Source organism: Orcinus orca, chromosome 10 (assembly GCF_937001465.1).
Source record: "Orcinus orca chromosome 10, mOrcOrc1.1, whole genome shotgun sequence".
In the NCBI taxonomy this organism is placed as follows: domain Eukaryota; kingdom Metazoa; phylum Chordata; class Mammalia; order Artiodactyla; family Delphinidae; genus Orcinus; species Orcinus orca.
The window spans coordinates 1988648-2012150 of record NC_064568.1 but is presented as its reverse complement, the minus strand read 5'-3'; the positions used below and the strand labels follow the sequence as shown (position 1 = coordinate 2012150).

Below are 23503 nucleotides of genomic sequence, written 5' to 3'. Positions count from 1 at the left end.
CTGGCTCGGGAACATCCTAAGGCAGGTCACACACTGACGGTCAGCCCCTCGCTCAGGCTGGCACTGCTCCGCTGCCCCCAGTCTCCTTCAGGAGGCCCGCCGGACATGCCCAGGACCCCTCCCGAGGGTGGGGAGCCCCCCCACTCTGCCTGGAGCTGCGGCCTCTGCTGTGGGTTCTCCCCACCGGGAGGGAAAGACTCGGCGATGGGTTTGGACCGACTCCCGGGCATCTTCTGTGTGCTCCCCAAAGGCCGGCGCCACGGGCCCTGCCGCTTCAGCCCTCATCCGCAGCCGTGGGTGCGGAGGCCATGGGAGGACGGCCCCACCACCTCCTCAGCTCCCAGACGGGCCGCCGCTGGTCCCAGCCCTCCCACACCAGGGCTGCGTGTTTCGGAACCCCGTCCCCTGCGGTGACTGTGAACCTCACTTAGGTCCCAGTGCAGACACGGCCTCAAGACAGGCAGCCCAAACCCGGAGGTTGCCTTTCACACAAAAATCTTTAATAAAAATAGCTCTCTGCAGAACCAGTCCTAGACAGCAGTAGCAAACTCAAACTCCTGCCACCTGGGCAGGAAGGAGCAAGGCCAGCTGAGGGGTCTGAACTGAGGGCAGGGTTGCCCCGAAGGTGGAGATCCGCGGGCTGCGACGTGTGGGATGTGGGCTCGGGGCCCACACACCTTCTCATTCTTCCAGAGGAGTTACAAACACATCTGCGTTTTTTAGGAGTGTCACTAACTGGTCGCCCTCCCCACCAAATGACAGGAGGAGGCTACGTGAGACACTCAAAGGCTGACAGGGAGCAGCGTGTCTTACACACTCAAGACAGAAGTAAGTGGGTTCACACGTCAGCAAAACACCGGTACGAGGTGACACCGGGGCATCCCGGCAGGCCAACGGCCCTTGGTCAGCACACAGGCGAGAGCAGGGGAGGGAGGGAGGAGGAGAAGCAGCAGGCAGCCCGGGCTGCTCACCCACCACGGCGCTGGGTGGAGGCCCCAGCTCGGCCCTAGTAGCCCAGGAGCCGCCTGGCCTCCTCGCTCTGGGCCTGCAGCGTCTCGCTGGTGTACTTCTGCAGGAGCTCCATCTTCTTCCTCCGCACAAGCGCCTCCTCGATCTGCGGGCGGGAGAGCGGAGGGCTCAGGTCGCAGGCCCCACAAGGCCAACACGCCGCCTGGGCCCGGCCGGGAGCCCAGCTCCCTGCGTCCGAGGGCCCTGATCTCCGCCGGGGGAGCAGGTGAGCGACAGAGTGCTGGACTGCTGCCTCCAAGGTAGACGGAACGCTGCCTTGTCTGGATGCCTCGCCCTAACCTGAGCCCAGGGACCAACGCCCTGTGGAAGGGAGTGAGAGCCGCCCAAAGGGACAGGAAGGACCAAGAAAACCACACAGCGCCCCGTGGGGCCCCTCGGAGGCCAGGCGGCCCCCAGCCTGTCCTACCTCTTGCTGCGACGGCACCGGGACGTGAGCGATGAACTTCTGCTGCCCGTCCTCCCCTCCTTTCTCCTGGCCGCCCTCCTCATCAGACTGCAAAAGAGCACAACCAGAGGCCGCGCAGAGGAGACCGTTAGTAAGTGCTGGCATCGCCATAACGTGCACCAGCCTGCAGCCATTGAAGAGGAAAAACAGCGACGAGGAAGCTCTGTTCTCAGACACAGAGACACCCAAGACACAGCGTTAAGTACAAGAAGCAACAGAACACTGTGTTTTGCGCGACCTCTTGTACGAGGAAGAAAAGAGAAGCCAGTGATCTCAGTGAGAGCCAGCGGACAGAGGACAGGGCTGCGAAAGATAAGCTGTGTTAAATCTCTGTATACTTTTTGTGTTTTGAGTCTTGAGAATACATTATCTATTTTTTTAATTAAACTTGAAAAAAGCATATATAGAAGAAAGCATCACTCAGAGGCTGCTTGTGAGTCAGCAGAGATCGCTCATAACCTAAGGAATGACGTAGCCCTGGAGGCATGAGGAGAGAGGAGGCCTGTGTGGAGGCAGGTCCACTGCCAGCAGGTCTCTGGGCCGGACCCTGACCCCACCCCCCGCCGCAGGTCACCAGCTGCCAGGAAAGCGGCGGCGGAAGCTCTCAGACGCCGCTGGTAGGAGAAACTGGTCCCAGGGCGCTGGGAAAGTCGGGCTGCATCCACCGAGGCGAGCCCAGGGTGGAAGTTCCACTCCTCAGGGCAGACTCCAACAAGGAAGGCTGTTGTAGCCCCAAAGAATCCACACATGTGATGAAAGACACAGCACTGCCCACGTGCGTCACACCACGTCAGGTCCCTCGGTGGACACTGCACTGTCACTGTGCAAGCCACTGGGGACACTGGGTGAAGGATGACACAGGACCCTCGGCAGCAGCTGTGCAACTTCCCGTAAATCTTAAGCATTTCAGGATAAACAATTTTTACATCCTCTGATGACTTTCCATCGCTCTCATGGTAAAGGAAAATGCTTCCCCAGGGGAGCCGGGGCCCTTGCTTGGCCCACCTCCCCTCCCGCAGCCTCCACTCTGCCCTCCAGCCACCGGCCCGTCCTCTGTCCCCCGCGCTCCCATGGGCTCGTCCGCTCACGCTGTTCCCTGCTGCCTCTTCGCTTGGTTACTTCCCCCTTGTTTCCGGATCTCAGCTGAAGGGTCACGTCCCCAGCAAAGCCTTCACTGGCCCTGCCTTCACCATGTCGCTACCCAGAGCTCCTATCACAGCTGCCATTTCCCACGGTGTCTGCTGACCAGACTGTCCCCCAGGACTTCAAGCTACAAGCGAAGCGTGTTTGCTGTCCTGCCCCTCGAGTGGGCCTCACAGTAGCCACTCATTAAACAAACATCCCTTGAAAGAGCAAATGGATTATTTGCACCTAGAGAAAATCTTCCTAGGACACGCTGCCATCCTGTTTCAAATGCCTGCCTGAGGGCACGAACCTCAGGTCTGCTAGATCCTGTGTGACGGTGACTAAGTCACTAAGCCTCTCTGAGCCTGCTTCCTTGCCACTGACATCATGGCAAGCCATGTGACGTCACACAGGGCCTGACCCATAGTCCAGGCATGGGTGCTTCCCTTCCCCTTGCTCAGTCGAGCAAATCAGTTCCATCCTGGACCTGCCCAGGGAGCAAGGCCTGCAGGGGTGCTGGGAGCAAGGGGGCTCTGCCTGAGGGATTACAGCTCCATCCCCAACCGGGACCCCCTGAGGAAGTCCCTTCTCTGCTCTGGGCTGGTTTCCAGCTGTAACAGACGGTGGTTAAGACTACAGAAGAGTTACCGACACTGCCATTTAAGCAGAAACAATGAGGTCATGAGCTAAAACACACTGGCTTCAGATGTGTTTATAAATCCGATTCCAGCATGTTCAGGAGGGCCCATCTCTGAGATGCACCTAAGTCATCCCCGGTGTAAAGCAGTTTAACAAGTGCCCTCACAGCCGTTCCTCTCTGGAACCCTCCCTGTGAACCCGGAAGGTGCCCTTCATCCCCACCGTCTAGGAGAGAAGGCCGAAGCCTCAGACGGCGGCAGGGGCAAGAGCCGGGCCTCGACCCTGGCCCCTCGTCTGCGCTTCCTGCTGCCGCGCCCCCATCCTCCGCGGCACAGAGAAGGCGGTGAGCGCCAGGGGGTCCCGCGCCACCCCCCAGTACCTCCTGGTCGGCAACGGCGTAGATGTCGGCCTCCTCCTCCTCCTCTTCCTCCTCCTCCCCTCTTGCCAGCCGGGCCTCTCTCTCTGCTTTCCACTTGTCCACTAACTCGGCTCTGACTGCACACAAGGGAGAGCAGGCGTTACTCACTCTGGCCTCTAAGAAAGCGTCAAACCCCAAGCAGGGCGAGGCCAAGGCCTCCCTGCTGGAAAGGGTCACCTTCATCCTGCCCCGGCGGGCAGGAATCAGACAGGAATCAGATGGGAGGGCAGCTTTTAGCGGACACACCCAGATCCTCCCCAGTTCAGCACCCTGAGGTTCTCAAAAAACTAAAACTAGAACTACCATGTGATCCAGCAATTCCATTCCTGGGTATATATCTGAAAACAACAAAAACACTAATTCGAAAAGATACATGCACCCCAATGTTCATAGCAGTACTATTTACAGTTGCCAAGATATGGAAGTAAACTAAGTGCCCATCAACAGATGGATGGGTAAATAAGATGTGGTGTATGTAAACACACACACACAGACACACACAGACACACACACGCACACGCACACACACATGCATATGCACAATGGGATCCTACTCAGCCATAAAAAAGAATGAAATAATGCCATTTGCAGCAACATGGATGGACCTACGGATTATCATACTAAGTGAAGTAAGTCAGATGGAGAAAGACAAATACTGTGTGATATCACTTATATGTGGAATCTAAAAAATACAACAAACTAGTGAATATAACAAAAAAGAAGCAGACTCACAGATATAGAGAAAAAACTAGTGGTTACCAGTGGAGAGACGGAAGGGGGAAGAGGCAATTTAGCGGTAGGGGATTAAGAGGTACAAACTATTAAGATAAAATAAGCTGGGGCTTCCCTGGTGGCACAGTGGTTGAGAATCTGCCTGCCAATGCAGGGGACACGGGTTCGAGCCCTGGTCTGGGAAGATCCCACATGCCGCGGAGCAACTAGGCTCATGAGCCACAACTACTGAGCCCGCGCGACAGGAGCCTGTGCTCCGCAACAAGAGAGGCCGCGACAGTGAGAGGCCCACGCACCGCGATGAAGAGTGGCCCCGGCCCACCACAACTAGAGAAAGCCCACGCACAGAAACGAAGACCCAACACAGCCAAAAATAAATAAATAAATTAATTAATTAAATTAAAAAAAATTGGATTCAAAAAAGATAAAATAAGCTATACAAGGATATATTATACAACATGGGGAATACAGCCAATATTTTATAATAACTGCTAATGGAATATACCTTTAAAAATTGTGAATCTCTATACTGTACACCTGTAACTTACATAATATTGTATATCAACTACTTCAATTTTTTAAAGAGCCCTAAAAAAACAATGTTCCTTATAAAAATAAAAATAAAACCCCATTTCCAAGGGAGAGAAAAGAAACCAGATGCCAGCAGCAATGAAATGAAATGCCCGCAGACCTACGTTTCTTTTCATATTCCTGTTCCAAAGGCACAATAACACCATCGTCTTCATCTAGGTAACCGTAGTATTCAAAATCGATCGCCTTCATGAGCTCAGCGCGTGTCTTTCTTGGAGGAGGAAGAGCTAAAAGAAAGAATTCACCAGCTTAGCTGAATTCCCCGTCATAATCTCACTCAAGCCTTCTCCTCATACAATGTTACGCAGGCATATAGTAGGTGTGTTCATCAAAATATCATGAAATAGACACTTCTCTACACTAGTAATGGGATTATATACGTGGTACCACCCTTTTTAAAATCAGTGTTAAGGGCTTCCCTGGTGGCGCAGTGGTTAAGAATCCACCTGCCAATGCAGGGGACACAGGTTCAAGCCCTGGTCCCGGAAGATCCCACATGCTGCGGATAGCAACTAAGCCCTTGCGCCACAGCTACTGAGCCACAACTACTGAGCTCATGAGCCACAACTACTAAAAGCCCGCACGCCTAGAGCCTGTGCTCCACAAGAGAAGCTACCACGATGAGAAGCCTGTGCACCGCAACGAAGAGTAGCCCCTGCTCGCTGCAACTAGAGAAAGCCTGCACACAGCAACAGAGACCCAATGCAGCCAAAAATAAATAAATAAATAAATTTAAAATAAATAAGTAAAATTAAATCAGTGTTGAAATCTTTGACCCAATTAGTCCATTTAGAAGGAATCTATCCTAATTTAAAAAACAGAAACAAAAGCTGGCAAAGCTTTACGGACAGAGGTGTGCATCACAGCGTTATTCATACAACAGTGAAAACTTGGACAGCCAAGGACTGTGATCTGCAATTCAAGCATGGCGGAGGGGAGGCGATCCTGCAGCCCCAGTAATGCTGCTTCACAGATGCTTTAACAACACAGAAAATGCCATAATATTTAATGAAAAAACTAAGAATACAGATAAAACAAAAGAAACTACAAACACAAAAGATAAATGAGAAATTCCTGAGGAAAATACTTTCAGACTAAGAATTACTATTCAGAATATTTAGTAATACTTGAAAATCAAAAGGGAAATGACAATCCAACAGATTAGTCAAAGAATGAAAGCTGATAATTGAAGGAAAAAAACTCTTACGTATGAAAATTTCATTTAGTAACTGCATTCGATTGTCAATTTCATTAGTAATGGGGGGGAAACAAAAAAATAAAAATAATATTGTTTCAAGCACCAGATCAGCAAAAATGTTATAATTATAAACATCTAGAAATAACTAAATACCAAAGGAGGGATGGTCACACCAAGTACGGTTAATCCCTGAGACTCTCTAATCCGTCACATCACTTGGCATTCTAAGGAGAACCATGAGAGGACATGGACGGACTGCACACACAACCCTGTCCACCCCTCCACCGCGTGGGCTGCATCCAGGACGGGGCTGAAACCTAGCAGGCTCAGAGCACTGCATGCATTCCGGCCACAGGATGGAGCTGTGATCCAACCAAAGCCAACCAGACTCAATTCTGGGAATGCTGCTTCAACTGTTGGGGGAGGGGGGGGAATCTGTTGCTGAGAGAGAACAAAATTTAAGTCGATGACGGACAACCAGCCACCACAAGAGGAGAGTGAGACAGAGAAAAAAGCTCACAGGATGGAAGCCAAAACTGCAAAACGGAGCAATCTGACCTGGAACCGGCCATTCCTGAAGGCAAACTTGTCAGTTATGTGAGCCAATAAATTTATAGACTTTTCTGCCTAAAGTAATTGGGGTTGAGTCACCTGTCACTTATGCTGATGTAATTTAGTTGATAAAATAAGCATGGAAGTGCATGGAAAAGGCTGGAAGGGAACATTCGAAACAGATAATAACAGTGACGGGTCATCTCTAGCAGGGCACTGGGATGGGGGTCAAGGGGACTGTGCTACTATTTTTATTGTTTTTTTGCCGTGCGGCATCCGGGATATTAGTTTCCCAACCAGGGTTTAAACCCGTGCCCCCTGTAGTGGAGGCACAGAGTCTTAACCACTGGACCACCAGGGAAGTCCCTGTGCTACTATTTCCATTATACGCATTAAGACTAAGTTGCGCACTTTCTTGGTTAAAAAAAAAAAACACTCTATGACTGGAATAAATAAAAACAAATTTAGAAACAATGTAAAAGCAAAAACAAAAAGTAACATACACAGCACACTCTCATTTTAGGAGCCTTAAAACTCTGGAAGGGGATACACCCCAACATGTCAACAACCATCATCTATAAGTTGTGAAAACGTGGGTGTTTTTTCTGATTTTCTGTATTTTACAACTTATCTATAATAAAATTATACTGCATTCATAATAAACGGCATGATATTTAAACTCTGAATTATTTTAAGTGATGTCAATCATGCATGCAAAACCAGTGTGTGCGTAATGAATTTAAGAATGAGCAGAATTGTATTTTTAAACAAACAGGAAAACCGACTGGAAGGAAACAGCAGAACGCCAGCAGTGGGAGGAATCCTGGTCTCATCCTTCTCTACTTTCCACACTGCTTTCTATAAAATGCTTGGACTGCTTCTTGAAAAGTCAAAATTAAGATACACAGAAATTCCAGACCAGCGGTTTCCAACTGCATTTTGGAGGCTCCCAGGGCTGTGGAGGGAAGGGCAGGAGTGGAGAGGGTACCCGGCTTGGATTCATTCTCTTCCACTTGTGCATTTTGGGGTTTGGCCCAAGGTGTCATGTGTCCTTCAATTAAGTTTTTTCAGCTAAACACGTAACTGAAAATGAAGCTGACTGAACTGCAAACAGGGAGATTCCTCGTTCACACTCAGACGGGTATGGGCAGAGCCTACAATCTGACACCTGTCAGTTCTGGGTTCCCGTTCTCACCCCAACTGTGTGCCCACCTGAGAACGATAATCCTCTGAGGACACGGGGCTGCTGTGCGGCTAAGAAATGGCATAGGAAGAGTGCCCTGCAGATGGCATGTCTACTGTTACAAGCAGGACCAAGACTTCCAGGCTAACACCCCGGCGAACACCAGTTACTTACGTTCTCTCTCAAACAGTTCTCTGACGCCAGGCAAGTCTTTCGCTGCTCCGAAGTACTTGTAACCTCGATTTCCTGGGACTTCTTTCCCTTCATGATCCAGCATTTTAGGGCCAACTTTCTTATTGGGAAGGAAGAAGAGAAAATGGATCTGATCCTTAATCCCAGTATTTCCATGTTTGCAAATAGATTTAAGATAATAATGCTAAAGGGAGAAAATATTCATGTACAACAGAAATATATTTAGGTACTTTTTTTAATCCCTTAAAAATCAACCTAAATACCTAACAGTAAGAGGATGATTTAAGTAAATTATAGCATATTCAGGATGGAATATATCCTATAGCTTAAAAATGATGGTTCGTATGGAACTCTTTTATTGACTTAGAAAAACACAATATAACGTTAAGTCAATAAAAGCTTTAAAAAAATTGCAAAAAACGTAAATGACAAGCAGTAGAAGACAAATGAAATATCCAGAAGATGGAATTCTCTCCACTAAAAATGATGATGTTGACAACTGCATACAGTATGTGACCCTGGACAAGGCTCTGTACTATAAGGGGAAAGGCCATAAAGGATGAAAATCAATAAAACAGCCAAATGATTTTATCAAAGTTAAATGTCTTAAACTCTACCATGGTTATATAAGAGAACATTCTTATTCTTAGGAAATACACACAAAAGTATTTCTTAGGAAATACCCCTTAAGTATTAAGGAGTAAAGGAACATGATGTATTTAAGCCTCAAACGGTTCAGAGAAAATAAATCTCAAGGTACACACAGAAAATGATAAAGCAAATAGAGAAAAATGTTAAAAACTGGTAAATCTGTATAAAGGGTACATAGGATTTCTCTATACAATTTGTGGAACTTTCTATGAGCTCAGAAATGCTTTTTGAAACGATTATATAAATGATTATTTACTGACATGAACATATGTGTCTGATAAACTGTTAAGTGAACAAAGCATATAGTTAGAATAATGAACCATTATCTGTAAAAATAAATATATATGTATATAGAAGAAATTCTAGAAAAATAAGTAGAAAATGTTAATAGCAGTCATTTCTCAGTGGTAGGAAAATATATAATGTAATCTGTACCACACAAAGAATATATAAAATTTTTTTATACTTTAGAATTTTTATATTTTTTGTTATATATTCTTTTTTTTTTTTACATAAAAGTAGGTACTCTTTATACAATCAAAGTTACCATTTTGAAAAGAAGTATAAAACCTAGAACCAAAATTGTACATACATGAGTATGACCTCAGTTACAGGACTCATGGAAAAACAATGGACAGAAATATTCCAGAAGTTGCTCCTAGTTAAAAGGATCATGACTGCATGGTGTTCTGCTCTATACTTTTCTGAACTTAATAACAATATATTACTTTTTCTCTTATTATTGTACTAAAATACACGTAACATAAAATTTGCCGTCTTAACCATTTTTAAGTGTCCAGGTCAGTGGTATTAGTACATTCATAGCGTCATGCAACCATCACCACCATCTTGTAAAACAAACTCTAAACGTGTCACTTTTTTTTTTTTCAGCTACACTGAGCAGCTTGCAGGATCTTAGTTCCCCGACGAGGGACAGAACCTGGGCCACGGCAGTTAAAGTGCTGAGTCCTAACCACTGGACCACCAGGGAATTCCCTAAATGTTACTTTTGTACATAGAAAATGAAAATAAAATTCTTTAGCATTAAAAAGACGCTAGGGCTTCCCTGGTGGCGCAGTGGTTAAGAATCCGCCTGCCAATGCAGGGGACACGGGTTCGAGCCCCGGTCCGGGAAGATCCCACATGCCACGGAACAACTAAGCCCATGCGCCACAACTACTGAGCCTGTGTTCTAGAGCCTGCGAACCACAACTACTGAAGCCCACGCGCCTAGAGCCCATGCTCTGCAACAAGAGAAGCCACGGCAAGGAGAAGCCCGCGCACCGCGATGAAGAGTAGCCCCCACTCACCGCAACTAGAGAAAGCCCACGCACAGCCACGAAGACCCACCGCAGCCAACAAATAAAAAAAATTAATAAAAAAAAAAAGACTCTACAAGGAAATACATAAAAACATTACTGTTGACTCTGGGTAGTGGAACTTAAGAATATTGTACATATTAATTTTGTAACCCTTCCAGGAAGGGTAATAAACCCCTGCACTAAAGCAGTCTGACAGGGAGCAAAATCACCGTCACAGAACTACTGAAGATGCAGTGAGAACGTTCCTAGCACAGGTACTCCAGGAGTGGAAGTGCCTTTCCTTCTGCAACAAGAATAAATGCCTCATTTTTAGGCCAGGTACTAACGTGAGAACTGTGGTTTTGCATTAAATACATAGAAAAACTGCACATATTTCTTCCATAACATACTACAGTCCACTGACTACATACTACTGGTTCAAATGACCTGGGAAAATGGGGCAGGGCCTGGGGCAGCATTTTTCAAAGTTGACACCCACTGGCGGGTTGTGAAATCCATTACATGGGCCATAATCATCAATTTTTAAAAAATCAAGATAGAACAGAAAAATAAAAAAGATAGAACAGAATAGAAAATATCAAAGTGCAGCAACATATACCAAGTATTTTTTCAGTACCGTGTTGTGATATAGTGAGTCAGTGAGTGAGTGAGTGTGTGTGTGTGTGTTTATTTTATAGTGGGTCATGGGCCTAAAAGCTTGAAAGTCACTGTTCTAGAATACTGCATTAAAGAATCCAGAGAAAGGAAACACAGCCATGTCCCCAGGGCCCCCTTGAGTACAGAAGCCGACAATGGAATGGTTGTCCCAATTCTCAAGGAGTTCAGAGAAGGCTGTGAGGGGCCAAGGTCATTTCAAACAGAGGCCCAGGGAGCCTGAGCGGCTCACTCTGGAACACCTGGCCAGCACACGTACTGAGGCCTGCGCTGTGGACCTTTAAGCACCACTGGCCCGTGCTTTCACGTTTCCTGTCCACGCGCAACAGGCACTTTCAAGCCTCCTTTCATCTCTCCAGTGCCTACTCTGTGGCAGGGCTGCGGGGGCAGCAGGAGCCAACCTGCAGGCAGACAGCACCCGAGCTCAGCCCCCAGGGCTGCGGCTTGCTTACCCCATAGTCAGGACCACCAAGCTCCTTGATCCGGGCCTCCCAGTGTCCCTTCTCTCTTAGCAGCTTGTTAATTTCATCATTCAGGTCACGAATTCGGAATTCACCTAGACCAGCTAGAAAACAAAAACATCCTATCGTTTCTTGAAAATACCAGTCAATGTTGTAGCCTTAAGAATGACTGTCAACACCTAAAAAGGTGCATAACACAAAGATACTATTTCAATTTGTAAGAAAACACACCCACACCGAAATCATGGAAGGGCAACAATCATGCACAGTTTCAGCAGCGCTGGGGTGGGGGGGGAACTTCATCCTCATTAGCAACCACAGAAATACAAACTGAAGCAATCCTGCAGCTCCATTTATACCACCACTGAAACAGTAAACTCTTAGAGTTGGGGACACAGCGTCCAATCAATGTCAGCCAAGATGCAGTGAGGCAGCGTCAGCATCAGGGTTGGCGGCAGTCTGTGTTAGTCTAGTCCTTTCAGGAAAGGGCTTGTTCCCACCTTGTTAAGTGGGAACATCTTTGACAAAGACTAGGGCCTGAGAACTGAGCCTAAGGGACAGATTTATAGTCTTTATTTTTTACTTATTTTTTGGCCGCACTGCGCAGCACGCTGTATCTTACTTCCCCGACCAGGGATCGAACCCATGCCCCCTGCAGTGGAAGCGCGGGTTCTTAACCACTGGGCCGCCAGGGAAGTCCCTAAGGGACGGATTTAAAGGGATGACGACAGGGAGTTTGCTGAGGTGTTGTCGTTGGCGGATGGGAGCCGGGAGCAGTTGGGGCTATTCCAAGGGAGAAACCCTCCCTTTCTCCACTGAATTGCTTTTGTACTTTGTCAAGTCAACTGACCACATACGTGTGCCCCTATTTCTGGACTTCTTACTCTGTTCAACTGGTCTGTGTGTCTATCTTTCACCAATACCCAATTGTCTTGAATACCTTTAGCTTTACATTAAATCATGAAATTAGGTGTTATGAATACTCCAATTTTTTTCTTTTTCAAAACTGTTTTGGCTATTCTAGTTCCTTTGCCTTTCCATTTAAATTTTAGAAACAGTTCGTCAACATAAACCAAAAACCACTGCTGGGATTTTGACTGTGATAGATTTTGAAAAGAAAAAGAATCGACACCTTTCCTATATTGAGTCTTCCCATCCACAAACACTGTCTATGTCTCCATTTGATTGGTTCTTTGACTCTTTCATCACTGTGTTATAGTTTTCAGCATACAGATCATATATATATTTTGTTAGATTTATACCTAAGTATTTCTTGTGTTTTGATGCTTCTGTAAATAACACTCTAATAAAAGTTCTAGTTCCAAATGTTCACTGCTAGTACACAGAAACAGAATTGATTTTTGTGTATTGACTTTCTATTCTGTGATCTTGCTAAACTCATTTATTCATTTTAGAAATCTTTCTGTAGATTCCTTGGGATTTTCTACATAGAAAATTATGTCACCTCAGAATAGAGCATTTTTCTTCCCTTCCAATCTTTGGGCCTTTTATTTCCTTTTCTTGCTTTATTGTACTGGAAAGGAATTCCAGTACAATACTGAATAGAAGCGGTGAGAATCGATATCTCCACCTTGTTCCTGATCTTAGGAGGAAAGCATTCAACCTATTGCTGGCTATAGGTTTTTTGGTAGAAGTGCCTTATCAGGGGGAAAAAAAGTTCCCTTCAATTCCCAGTTAGCTGAGGGTTTTTTTTTTGGTTTTTGTTTTTATTTTTGCCTGCATTGGGTCTTTGTTGCTGCACGCGGGCTTTCCTTGCGGGGCTTGTTGCGGCGTGTGTGCTCTTCTTTGCGGTGTGCGGAGTTCTCTCTTGTTGCAGCGTGTGGGCTCTCTCTCTCTAGTTGTGCAGTGCAGGCTCCAGGGAGCATGGGTTCTGTAGTTTGTGGCACACAAGCTCTCTAGTTGTGGCAAACGGGCTTAGTTGCCCTGCGGCATGCGGGATTTTAGTTCCCCGACCAGGGATTGAACCTGTGTCCCCTGCACTGGAAGGCGGACTCTATACCGCTGGACCACCAGGGAAGTCCCATGTGTCTTCGTTTTTTCTTGATCAGTCTGTCTGACTGGAAGTTTATCGATTTTACTGATCTTTTTATTTTTTTAATTTTATTTATTTATTTTTGGCTGCGCTGAGTCTCCGTTGCTGCTGCGTGCGGCACGTGGGCCCCTGCATTGGCCGGTGGATTCTTAACCATTGCGCCACCAGGTAAGTCCTGATCTTTTTAAAGAACCCGCTTTTGTTCTATTTTTTTCTCTATTCATCTTGTTTCCAATTTCATTGACTTCTTCTCTTTATTATTTCCTTCCTTCTGCTTACTTTGGAATTAATTTGCTCTTCCTTTTTAGTTTCTTAGGGTAGAAGCTTAGATCACTGACTTGAGACCTTTCTTATTTTCTTTTATTTTAATGCTATAAATTTTCACCTAAACACTGCTTTACATGCATGCCATAAATTTTTTTGTCCCCTGAATTCTGACATTATGTTTTCATTCTCATTCAATTCAAAATATTTTCTAATCTCCTTGAGGTTTCCTCTTAGATATATGGGTTGTTTAGAAGTATGTTTAATTTCTAAATAGTTAGGAATTTTCCAGATGTCTTTTTGTTATCCATTTCTATGTTAACTGTGTTAAAATCAGTGAACATACTTTGCGAAATTTTAATTATTTTAAGTTTGCTAACATTCATATTATAACCTAAAATATGCTTTATTTTGGTGAATATTCCATTTGCTCTTAAAAAAAGAAAAGGTACTCTTTTCTGTGAGGTGGAGTGTTCCATAAAGGTCAACTAGGTCAAACTGATCAATATTATTGTTCAGTTCTTCTACGTTCTTACTCATTTTGTACCTACTTGTCCTATTGATTATTGAGAGAGGAGGCTGACGTCCCCAAGGCTAACTGTGGATTTGAGAATCGAGCACTTTAAACAGACAAGCTAGCTTACCATTCTGAATTTGAGCCACTTTTTTTGAGATCTCTCCAATGATCTGTGAAAAAAATAAAAGGCAATATATTTTTATGACTTTTGAGTAAGTCTGAAAGCATAAGAAATATATAATTCAAAATGAGTAATTAAAAATTCTTAGAATTCTGGCTGAAGAGTCATGTAGGTACAAAAGCCATCAGAGACCTGTTCTCCTGTAAGATCAGATTCACCCAGCACGTACCTGTCGTCTCCACTTCTCGGCTTTGGGCAGCTCAGTACACTCCGAGGCAAGGAAGGGTCTTCGTTCCTAAGGAAAAGCAAAACACATGCTGCCGCTGTACTGTATGAAATTACAAGCTTTGTGCAACATTCATGACTGACTCAGGCCTGAAGCCTGAAATGTCTAACAGGCTAAAGACATCTGCAGCTTCAGTTGCAGGTGCTCTTCTTCAAGCCTTATGGCTCACGCTGCAGCCGCTCCTTAGGAAAGAACTACACAGGGAAAAACATTCACTGCATTGCACCTGGTACAGGCAGCCACTGGAAACAACGTAAAAGTCCAGTACACTTGACCCTTGAGCAACATGGGGGTTAACCTAAGTACAACTTACAGTCGGGCTTCAGCATCTGTGTTTCCTCCGCATCCACAGATTCAACCAAGCACAAACCGTGCAGTTCTGTAGTATTTACCGTTGAAAAAATCCATGTATAAGTGAACCAATGCAGTTCAAACCCGTGTTGTTCAGGGTCAGTTGTTACAGAGAGATGGCGAAGTACACCGGTTACACCCATTTCATGGCATACTTATACTACCTTAGGAAATGACAGCTCTCAGTGTTTAGAACAAACATAAACATACATGCATGTCTGTGTGTATACAGGTGTGTGTGCGGGTGTGTGTATAATTAAAAAAAAAAAACAAAAATATCCAAACAACAGTACATATCACCCCTAACCTGGCTGAGTCTCCATGAGCTAAGGTCATTACTGGTTTCAGGTTAGAGCTGCTCCTCACAGCACACCCCACTTTGTACTATTCAGTATTAGACAGTGCTGGGATAACATGGAAACCCAATCATCATATTACAGAGCAGACAGAAGCACAAGCAGTCAGATCATCACACTGCCCCAGCTACCTGGGATTCAAGTGTACAGACTCATAAGACACAGGAAAGCATGGACGAGAAAGAGGAAGATCTGGAGTCTGAAGTCTGTTCAGGAGGGAGTTGTACTGCACTTCTTCTCAATAATTTAAATATTCATGAGGAAGATTTAAACCAACCTTTACTTTTCCCTCTTCCAGCTGAGCTTGGCGAAATCTTGCTAAGGCCGTCCTACCGGGAACACAGAAGACTCCGTTAGATCCTGCTCGAAGATCTCTTATCATCCAAGTTCCTGGATGGGTAAATCTGCTCATGACCATATTGAATGTCAACCATCACTCATAAACATATATACATATTGCAATCAAGAAACCACAGAGAAGTTATGGGCTTCCATGTTCCAAAAAGTAGGGCTTTAAGGATTTGTGTTCCTTTCACCCATACGGCGTGTAAGGACTGGACTGTGGGAAACTCTACTCATCAGGCCACTGTGGTGAGCAACACATCCAGATGTTAAAAAGACTAATATTATGGGCTGTCACTCTAACAGCCCCTGCACCACCCCAGGTGAGCCAATGTTCATCCAGAATAAGTTCTGGGAGCTGTCAGAAAACACTATGGGGAAAACAAATGTATGGGCAACTACTATACGAATACTATTTCAACACAGGTAGAGAAAGAAAGCTATATCAAAAGACCAAACAGAAATTTACAGACGAAATCGAGTTGATACGTACATGGCCTTTTCCGCATTTCGGGCCTAAAAGGAGAGAGAAGGGAAGAAAAACATCCATGTTTAAAGAGCTTTTTCTTTTACTTTCTAGAAAAACGTTTCATTTACTTTGTAGAGAAAAGTTTCACAAGGACACAGGCACAAGTGGAATGCCTACACTAGTACATGAACACAGTAACAATCGCAACATCAATCACAAGATGCCCACATCCTGTGACCTTACTTATGCTGCTCTCTCTACCTAAATTCTTTACTTCTTTACCAAACCCCGTGCATCCGGCCACTCATCCTTCAGAATTTACCTGTGTTATCAGCGTCCCAGACAATTCTTCTGTGGCCCCTTCATCCCTGCCAGGCTGCCCCCCTTTGTCTGGGTTTATACCTACCACACAATTTCCACCCAGCATCACAACTGTCTGTTCCCTGCCAGTGAAATTTGAGGGAGGAAAGACTGACTTTTACAAAGTGAGTTTTATATAAATACTGTTGCACTAATGTCAAGTCAATTATCCCTGAAACACAGTGCTAGGCACGAACACATTTTCTGGGTCGTAGTGTAAGTAGAAAGAGTACTTGCTGAGTCAAGGACTTGAGTTTCACTCCCAGCTCTCCAACTTACCATCCCTGAGAAGTTGTCTCTCTAAGCCTCAGTTCCCCCACCTTTACAGCAGGGATCATACCTTTTATCTCATAAAGATGTCACGATGATTTAATGAGATAAATACATGAAGTCATCAGATGCTCAGCAAAAGCGAGCTCAATTTAAATCTTTTTGACTCTCCCTTTCAATGGACACAGAAACAAACTTGTCAAGTTTGTTTGGTAGATAAATGAACACAATACCTACTAAGGAATAAAACAGAGGTTCTCCCAGGAGAAGCCATCATCTTGAGGGCTGAGGCTGTGTCCTACCTATTTCATTAAAGCCTACAGATTCTAAGTATTTAATTTAATATTTCTCAATGCTTACTCCATGCTTGAAACACCACGCTGGGTACTAGGAATTTGGTCACGGTTCTTCCTTTTGAGGGAACTCATAGGAATTTCCCCAAAAAAACCGTAAATCTTGTGATAAGGGCATGTACCAGGGGTGATGGAAACCCACAAATATGAATGTGTGTGGTGACAGTTTGCCAGAAACATCCAGGCCCAGGGATCCTTCTGTCCTGCTAGGGAACGGAGACCGGCGATTCCCTATGTTTGTCAGAGTTCAGAAACAAGAGGCAGAATCAAGAGGCTGAGCCGGCTAGTATGAAGCAGTAATACGGGGCATATCCTCCGAGGGCTGGAGAATAGAAAGGGCTGCTTTTTGTCCACCGGTTTCTCTCGTCCTCCGGATCTTGGGCTCATCGTCTACAGTGGCATCCAATACACCTTCTACCATTTATTACGGCGTCGTGTGCTTCGCTTAATGAGACCATCATGGTAACCAACATGTAAGAGTATCTCCCTTGTGCCGGCACTCTGCGTGCTCCGTCGTGAGCGCTTCTACAACAAATGAAGCAGCCGACCACCGGCGCCCGACCACAGCGATCACACCCTCCTGCGGTCACACGACGCCAGCTACTCGTCCATCCCTGGACCCCGACAACGCGCCAGACACCGCGTCAGGCGTTAAGGAGGCAGAGGTGGGAATACCCTGCCCTCGGGAAGCTCCCCGTTGGGGAGCCGGAGAGCAGACACAAGGCAAATAGCGCAGGAACCGCTGCTGGGCCCCCCACGGGACGCGGCGCCGGCCCTGCGCCTCCCGGAGCCTCGGCTTCCCGGTGGGGAACTACAGCGCGCCGTCCGGACTAAGCACGGCCTCGGATTGCGCGGCGGCGCCGAGGCTCAGCCTCCTCCGGCCTCTGGGCTCACGCGGCGCGAAGACCCCCGCGTCCCAGCCGCGGATCCTGTAACCCGCAGGGGTCCCCTGGGCGCCCCGGACCCGGCCCGCCACTTGCCTCCCTCACTCCCCGCCCCACTCACCATGGTGCGAGGGAGGGCGCCGCCCTCAGGCCGCGCGGGCCTAGCCCAGGGAGCTTCGCCGCCCCAGGCGCGGCCGACCCGGACGGGAACTGAAGGTTCTAGGTGACCGCACCACCGGCTTCTGAGTCGGAAGGATAACTGGGAAGGACCAGAAGTGAGGGACCGGAAGCGAAATGGAGAATTGACCCGGGGAGGGGGAGAAAACGCAGGCGGCTCCCGTAGGCGGCCCTCCCTCGGCGTCTGGACCTCGCACCGACACGCCCTTACGGAAAATAGGGGCGCTTGCGCAGTGGAACCGACGTGCCTCTAACTGGGCGCGGGGCGCTGGTTTTGCTCTCGCGATAACAACGGCGAGACGTCCCGCGGCAACTGTTGGTACTGCACACGCGGTCCCGCAGTTGTGTGTGAGGCTACCCGAGATGTGTGTGCAACTATAGGTGCGCATCCCTCCTGCCCTGTCTGGTTCTGCGAGAGCAGACACGCCCTGTGGAAGTTACTCGTCCTCATCCCTTTGAGTGGACGGGGCCGCTGGACTGGGTCCTTCCCCCCGTCTGCGTGCTCTCCAGGGGCAGGAGCTGGCTCGGCCTCGCCAACCCCCACTCGCCTCCCAGGCGTTTACTTGGCGGCCTGTGCTTTTTCTGAGATTTTCTCCTCCTGGAATCGAGGGGTCTGTCGGAGCTGGACCAGGGCTTGAGGTCACCCTTTTAAAATAAGAAATGTAAGGTCCAGGGGAGATGAGAGAGGGACAGTCAGTCGGTGTCTGCTGGGCACGTTGCGGGGATCAGAAGGGCCACAGATCAGGACCAGGGAGGCAGGGGAGAGGCCACCGGTAGGGAGGTTCTGGTGGCTCCTCCCTCAGGGTGTCAGTGATGGAGCGAGCTGTGGTGTGACATTAAGGCGGGGGCCAGTGGCCACTTCAGCCATTTCCAGCGGCTCCCCCTTTGCAAGCATGGTGCTTCGCTGTGGCGACTTGCTCCGCCACGGGGCCTAACCGATGCCGGGAACTCCGGCTGCGGGCGGGAAGCACAGGCCAGCGGGAGAAGCAGCTGACGTGTGTGGTTCAGGATCAGTCAGGACAGACATGTATTTGGGATAGACACCAGGAGCTCGTGCCTGAACCATGACAAGTTTTCTCCTTAAAAGTTTAGGCCGTTCTTCTAGACTCCATCGTCCCACCTCCCTGACGGCTGGGTGTGGGTTTGCCAGTAAATAATGGCCAATGGTAATTGAATGAAAGGAATGTGTGCCACTTAGGCGGTGCCCTGAAAAGTATGGACGTGCCTTTCCCTTTTCCCCTCTCTGCTGACTGGTGACTATGGGAGCAGCCACCGTGAAGGAAGAAATGAAGTATTTTGAGAATTGGGGGGTTCCCTTCCAGGCTGACAGCCACTTTCAGACTCCAAAGGCAGATAATCCTTAGTATTTGGTGACATCACTGAGTTGTTGAGTCTTTGCCTGGAGCCCACTACTCAATCTTCAGTTGTATGAACCAATAAATTCCCTTTAGTGTTGCAGCCAATAGTCAGACTTTCTGGTACTTGAAACTCAAGAGTATCCTTCCTGATCCACTTACCTTGCCACAGTCTGCTAAGTGTCCTTCCTCTCTAGGGCTCACACTGATCCTGTCTTTGTCCACATCAACTGTCCCTGTTGCCTGCAGAACCCTTCTCCTCCATCCAGCCACCTAATCCCCTGTTCATGCCTGCTTATCATTTAAGGCAGTTCAGACAGCCTGGATTCATAACCTGATTCCAACGCTTCTTAGCTCTGTGGCCTCAGATGACATACTCAACCTCTCTGTTTAATTTTTACTCTGCTGTGAAATTGGCCTGAGTATTTACCTTCCTGTTCTCATCTTACCTCATCCAGGAAACTGGGATATTTGCCTTAAGGAGCTGTGGTTTTAAAGGAGACACTACACACAAAAACTGCTCAAAACAGATCTATGTAAAGTTCTCAACTATTTCAAATACAAAAGCCCCATGCACTGCAGTCAGATCTAGTGTGTGGGCTCACCTAACTCCCATGTACCGTCAGCTGGCCAGGCTCAGGGGCTTGCAGGGCTTTGTAAAAGCTCTCTTAGGGGCTTCCCTGGTGGCGCAGTGGCTGAGAGTCCGCCTGCCAACGCAGGGGACACAGGTTCATGCCCCGGTCCGGGAAGATCCCACATGCCGCGGAGCGGCTGGGCCCGTGAGCTGTGGCCGCTGAGCCTGCGCATCGGGAGCCTGCGCATCGGGAGCCTGTGCTCCACAACGGGAGAGGCCCCAACAGTGAGAGGTCCTCTTACTGCAAAAAAAAAAAAAAAAAGCTCTCTTAGCCTTTAAATCACTATGTTTAAGATCGACAGGCCTGCCCTTACTGTAATCCTCTCTTTGTTTTCTATGTCCACCTCCACACCCACCTCAGGCACAGGTCTGACATGGAAGATTTTATGGCTGAATAAAGGGCACATACAACAAGGCTGTGCTGCCTTCTGTTCGGGCCAACAGCCCCAGCTGATGCTGCTTCCTACCGACCCTGTGTGCTGTAACAGCATTAGTAAGCGTCTCTGTACTTATATCCTAGTATCAACCATCTATATGTCTATATATTTTATCTATATATCCACAGTAAAACTGTAAAAGACGCTAAAACTAGGAGATTCACTATCAAGGGACGTGTGCTCTGGAGGAACCGCCAAGGGTGTGGGTGGGCAGCCCTTTTCTAGTGTCTCAGAAGGATTAAAAGGACAGATGGCTTTTGGAAGAGATTAGGTGTGTGACTCATGGGTCCCTTCAACCATTTCAGCAGAAGCCAGGAAGAGAGAAGGGATTATCCAGAAATGATCCGTGGAGAAACCTCTTGTGTAACAGAGTGAATTCCCATGACATACACAGGAGACCCCCTAGGCTGAACATTTTACACCAGCAGAACCGCTGCCAGCTTGGACTTCGAGGGACAGAGAGGAAACAAAACGAAAGGCTGTTCAATTCCCGAAATCGTAGGGGCAGCAAACAGACTGATGAAAGTAGGCAACCGTATACCAGTGCCACCCTTCATGGGAAAGAATGGATGGCTCTGGGGGAGGCAGCTCAAGCAGAGGAAATGCTCAGGCCTTAAAACCGAATACTGTTGGGCTTCCCTGGTGGCGCAGTGGTTGAGAGTCTGCCTGCTGATGCAGGGGACACGGGTTCGTGCCCCGGTCCGGGAAGATCCCACATGCCGCGGAGTGGCTGGGCCCGTGAGCCATGGCCACTGAGCCTGCGCGTCCGGAGCCTGTGCTCCGCAACGGGAGAGCCCACAACAGTGAGAGGCCCGCGTACGGCAAAAAAAAAAAAAAAAAAAAGGCCTTCCCTGGTGGCGCAGTGGTTGAGGGTCCGCCTGCCGATGCAGGGGACATGGGTTCGTGCCCTGGTCTGGGAAGATCCCACATGCCGCAGAGCGGCTGGGCCCGTGAGCCATGGCCGCAGGGCCTGCACATCCGGAGCCTGTGCTCCGCAGCGGGAGATGCCACAACGGTGAGAGGCCCACGTACCGTAAAAAAAGAAAAAAAAAAACCTAATACTGTTTGCCCTGCTGGATTCTGTTAACTGGTTGAGACCAGTGATGCCTTTTCCTTCCACTGTCTCCCATTGTCAGAGGTGGTGTCCTATGCCTCCCATTGATTTGGGGGAGCAGATAACTTTAAAACAAGTTATAAAACCGCAGACAGGAGTTTTGCCCTGGGATGGATCATACCCAGATCTCACCCATACCTGACTTAAGACAATGAGATTGGGGACTGTGAAGCTGATGACATTTAGATGAAACTTAAAGACTGTGGTAGGCTGGCACTCTCAGTGATGTTAGGATGAGGTGAATGCATTTTGCATGTGAGATGGCTGTGAATCTTGAGGGAACAGAGTGCAGCCTGAGGTAGTAGCATACCCTCCCCCTTTCTGTACGTGTCCTGATCCCCAAACCCTGTGAACATTACCTTATATGGCAAAAGACTTTGTAGATGGGAAAGTAATACAGTGGTTGATTCCTTGTAATCAGAATAGATGTTGGAACATTCTGTTCTTAGGGGAAAATAAGGATGTGACAATATGAGAAAAAAATAATAAAAAAAAAATTCATAAAAGGCCGTCACTTTGTAATTTTGGTAAGAAAAGGCAAACGTTTACCAAAAAAGTTATGCATACTTCTGATTATACAGGTGTGTACCTATTTTGCCTGTGAATAAGTGAATAGAAACGTATCAAACAATCCAGAAAATTCATAAACTATACAAAGAACAAAAAGCATGCTCAACACCTGTGGCCTACTATAAAAACATATTTTAAGAACCCTTCGTTTCTTGAAAAAAGGGTTCCAACATTTAAAATGTCTGAAAGATAGTAATTAAAAGAGACTCATCATGTATTATTAATGTATTAAGAGGAACTGTTCTGAAAGAGGATTCAACCTCACTTCTAGAATCTCAGGTTTTAATCGACTTTGCGCTTCTGTGCCCCAAACTAGAGTTAACCAGCCAAAAGTACCAGAAACTCCCATGCTCATGATGAGATGGCATTCTTTTGGGTCTCATAGGAGTATTAACATCCAAGAAAAGAATAAAAATGGAGTATGGTAAAATCCTTAGGAAGGGGTATGACTGGAGCATCCCGAAGTTATAAGAAAAATTTTAGTTATTAACAAAACTTTAATCCATTATATATGTAGTGTTTGTTTCAAATTGTCAAAGCCAAATCGCGTTTCTAACCAAAGTTTAAATTGTGAACTAACTGGGAATCAAGATCTAAATGCCCAAGAAAAACTGATTTTCAAAATGTGGCTCAGGTTTAGCCCAGAATGCATTAAACACACTTTAGAACAGTAGCTGGCTCCCCCTGCGCACCCCAGCCCTGGAGTGTCTCCGCGGCAGAGCAGAGCCAGGGAGCTGCTGTCATCCCTGGCGGGACAGGGCTCTTCTCCAGTTCCCTGCAGCACCACCTCCTCCACTTCCCAGCTCACCAGCTTCACCCACATCAGCTTTTGCCTTCCAGCCTCCAGAGTTAGCGGCTGGACACTAGGTGTCCCAGAGCTGGCTCATCCAGTCCCATTTCAGACTTGCCCAACACTGAGAGGTATTCCTCTCAAGTGGCATGCAATCTGGTGACACAGCAGGAAGAGTTTGAAAACAAACAATACGTACCATTGATTATTCTACCAAGTGCTAGGCCCTTTACCAACAACGTCTCACGTCACCCATCATAGTGATTCTTCAGTATAGGTTTTTTTTCCACTTTACAGATGAGCTTAGAGCTACTTGCTCAGTTTCAAATACAAGTGAACAACTGACCTAGAGCCAAGATTTCAATGAGGTCCAACACCACAGCCCATGCTGCCTGCACGATGCTACATAGCTTCAAACACGAGCAAGGCCCTGCTGCTAAACCCAGAAGGGTTTTGGAGGCCTGGGTACAGAGGCACCAATAACCCTTGGGGGAGGTGAGAGATTACTTAGCCCCGGTTTTTAGAAGTCACACATAACTCCTGGGGTCTGTGACTGAAAACTCTGACCTGTCTTATCTGCTCAGGTTCACGTTGTAGAATATTTCACC

At 47.2% G+C, this 23503-nt stretch overlaps 1 protein-coding gene across 2 annotated transcripts; it reads right to left on the bottom strand.

Annotated features, from left to right (window-relative positions):
• Positions 1–478: 478 nt before the first annotated feature.
• ISY1 (ISY1 splicing factor homolog) lies at positions 479–18223 on the bottom strand. 2 transcript variants are annotated; one of them, XM_004284332.4, is made up of 11 exons: positions 17940–18210; positions 15976–15998; positions 15418–15469; positions 14377–14442; positions 14154–14196; positions 11184–11296; positions 8087–8204; positions 5084–5206; positions 3618–3733; positions 1436–1522; positions 479–1114 (listed from the first exon to the last, which is right to left on the bottom strand). In XM_004284332.4, exons 1-11 carry the CDS (start codon positions 17940–17942, stop codon positions 1007–1009), a joined length of 852 nt encoding a protein of 283 aa, XP_004284380.1. In that variant the 5' UTR covers positions 17943–18210; the 3' UTR covers positions 479–1006. The 2 variants fall into 2 exon arrangements, with proteins under 2 accessions (XP_004284380.1, XP_049549676.1); XM_049693719.1 differs by lacking the exon at positions 5084–5206 and having other exon boundaries at positions 17940–18223.
• Between the last annotated feature and the right edge of the window lie 5280 nt (positions 18224–23503).

Coding starts and splice junctions, on each gene's coding strand:
- ISY1 (XM_004284332.4), bottom strand. Junction 8,205..11,183: donor TTGGTGGTCCTGACTATGGG/GTAAGCAAGCCG, acceptor CTTCCCAATAAG/AAAGTTGGCCCTAAAATGCT. Junction 3,734..5,083: donor ACAGGAATATGAAAAGAAAC/GTAGGTCTGCGG, acceptor CCTTGTGTGCAG/TCAGAGCCGAGTTAGTGGAC.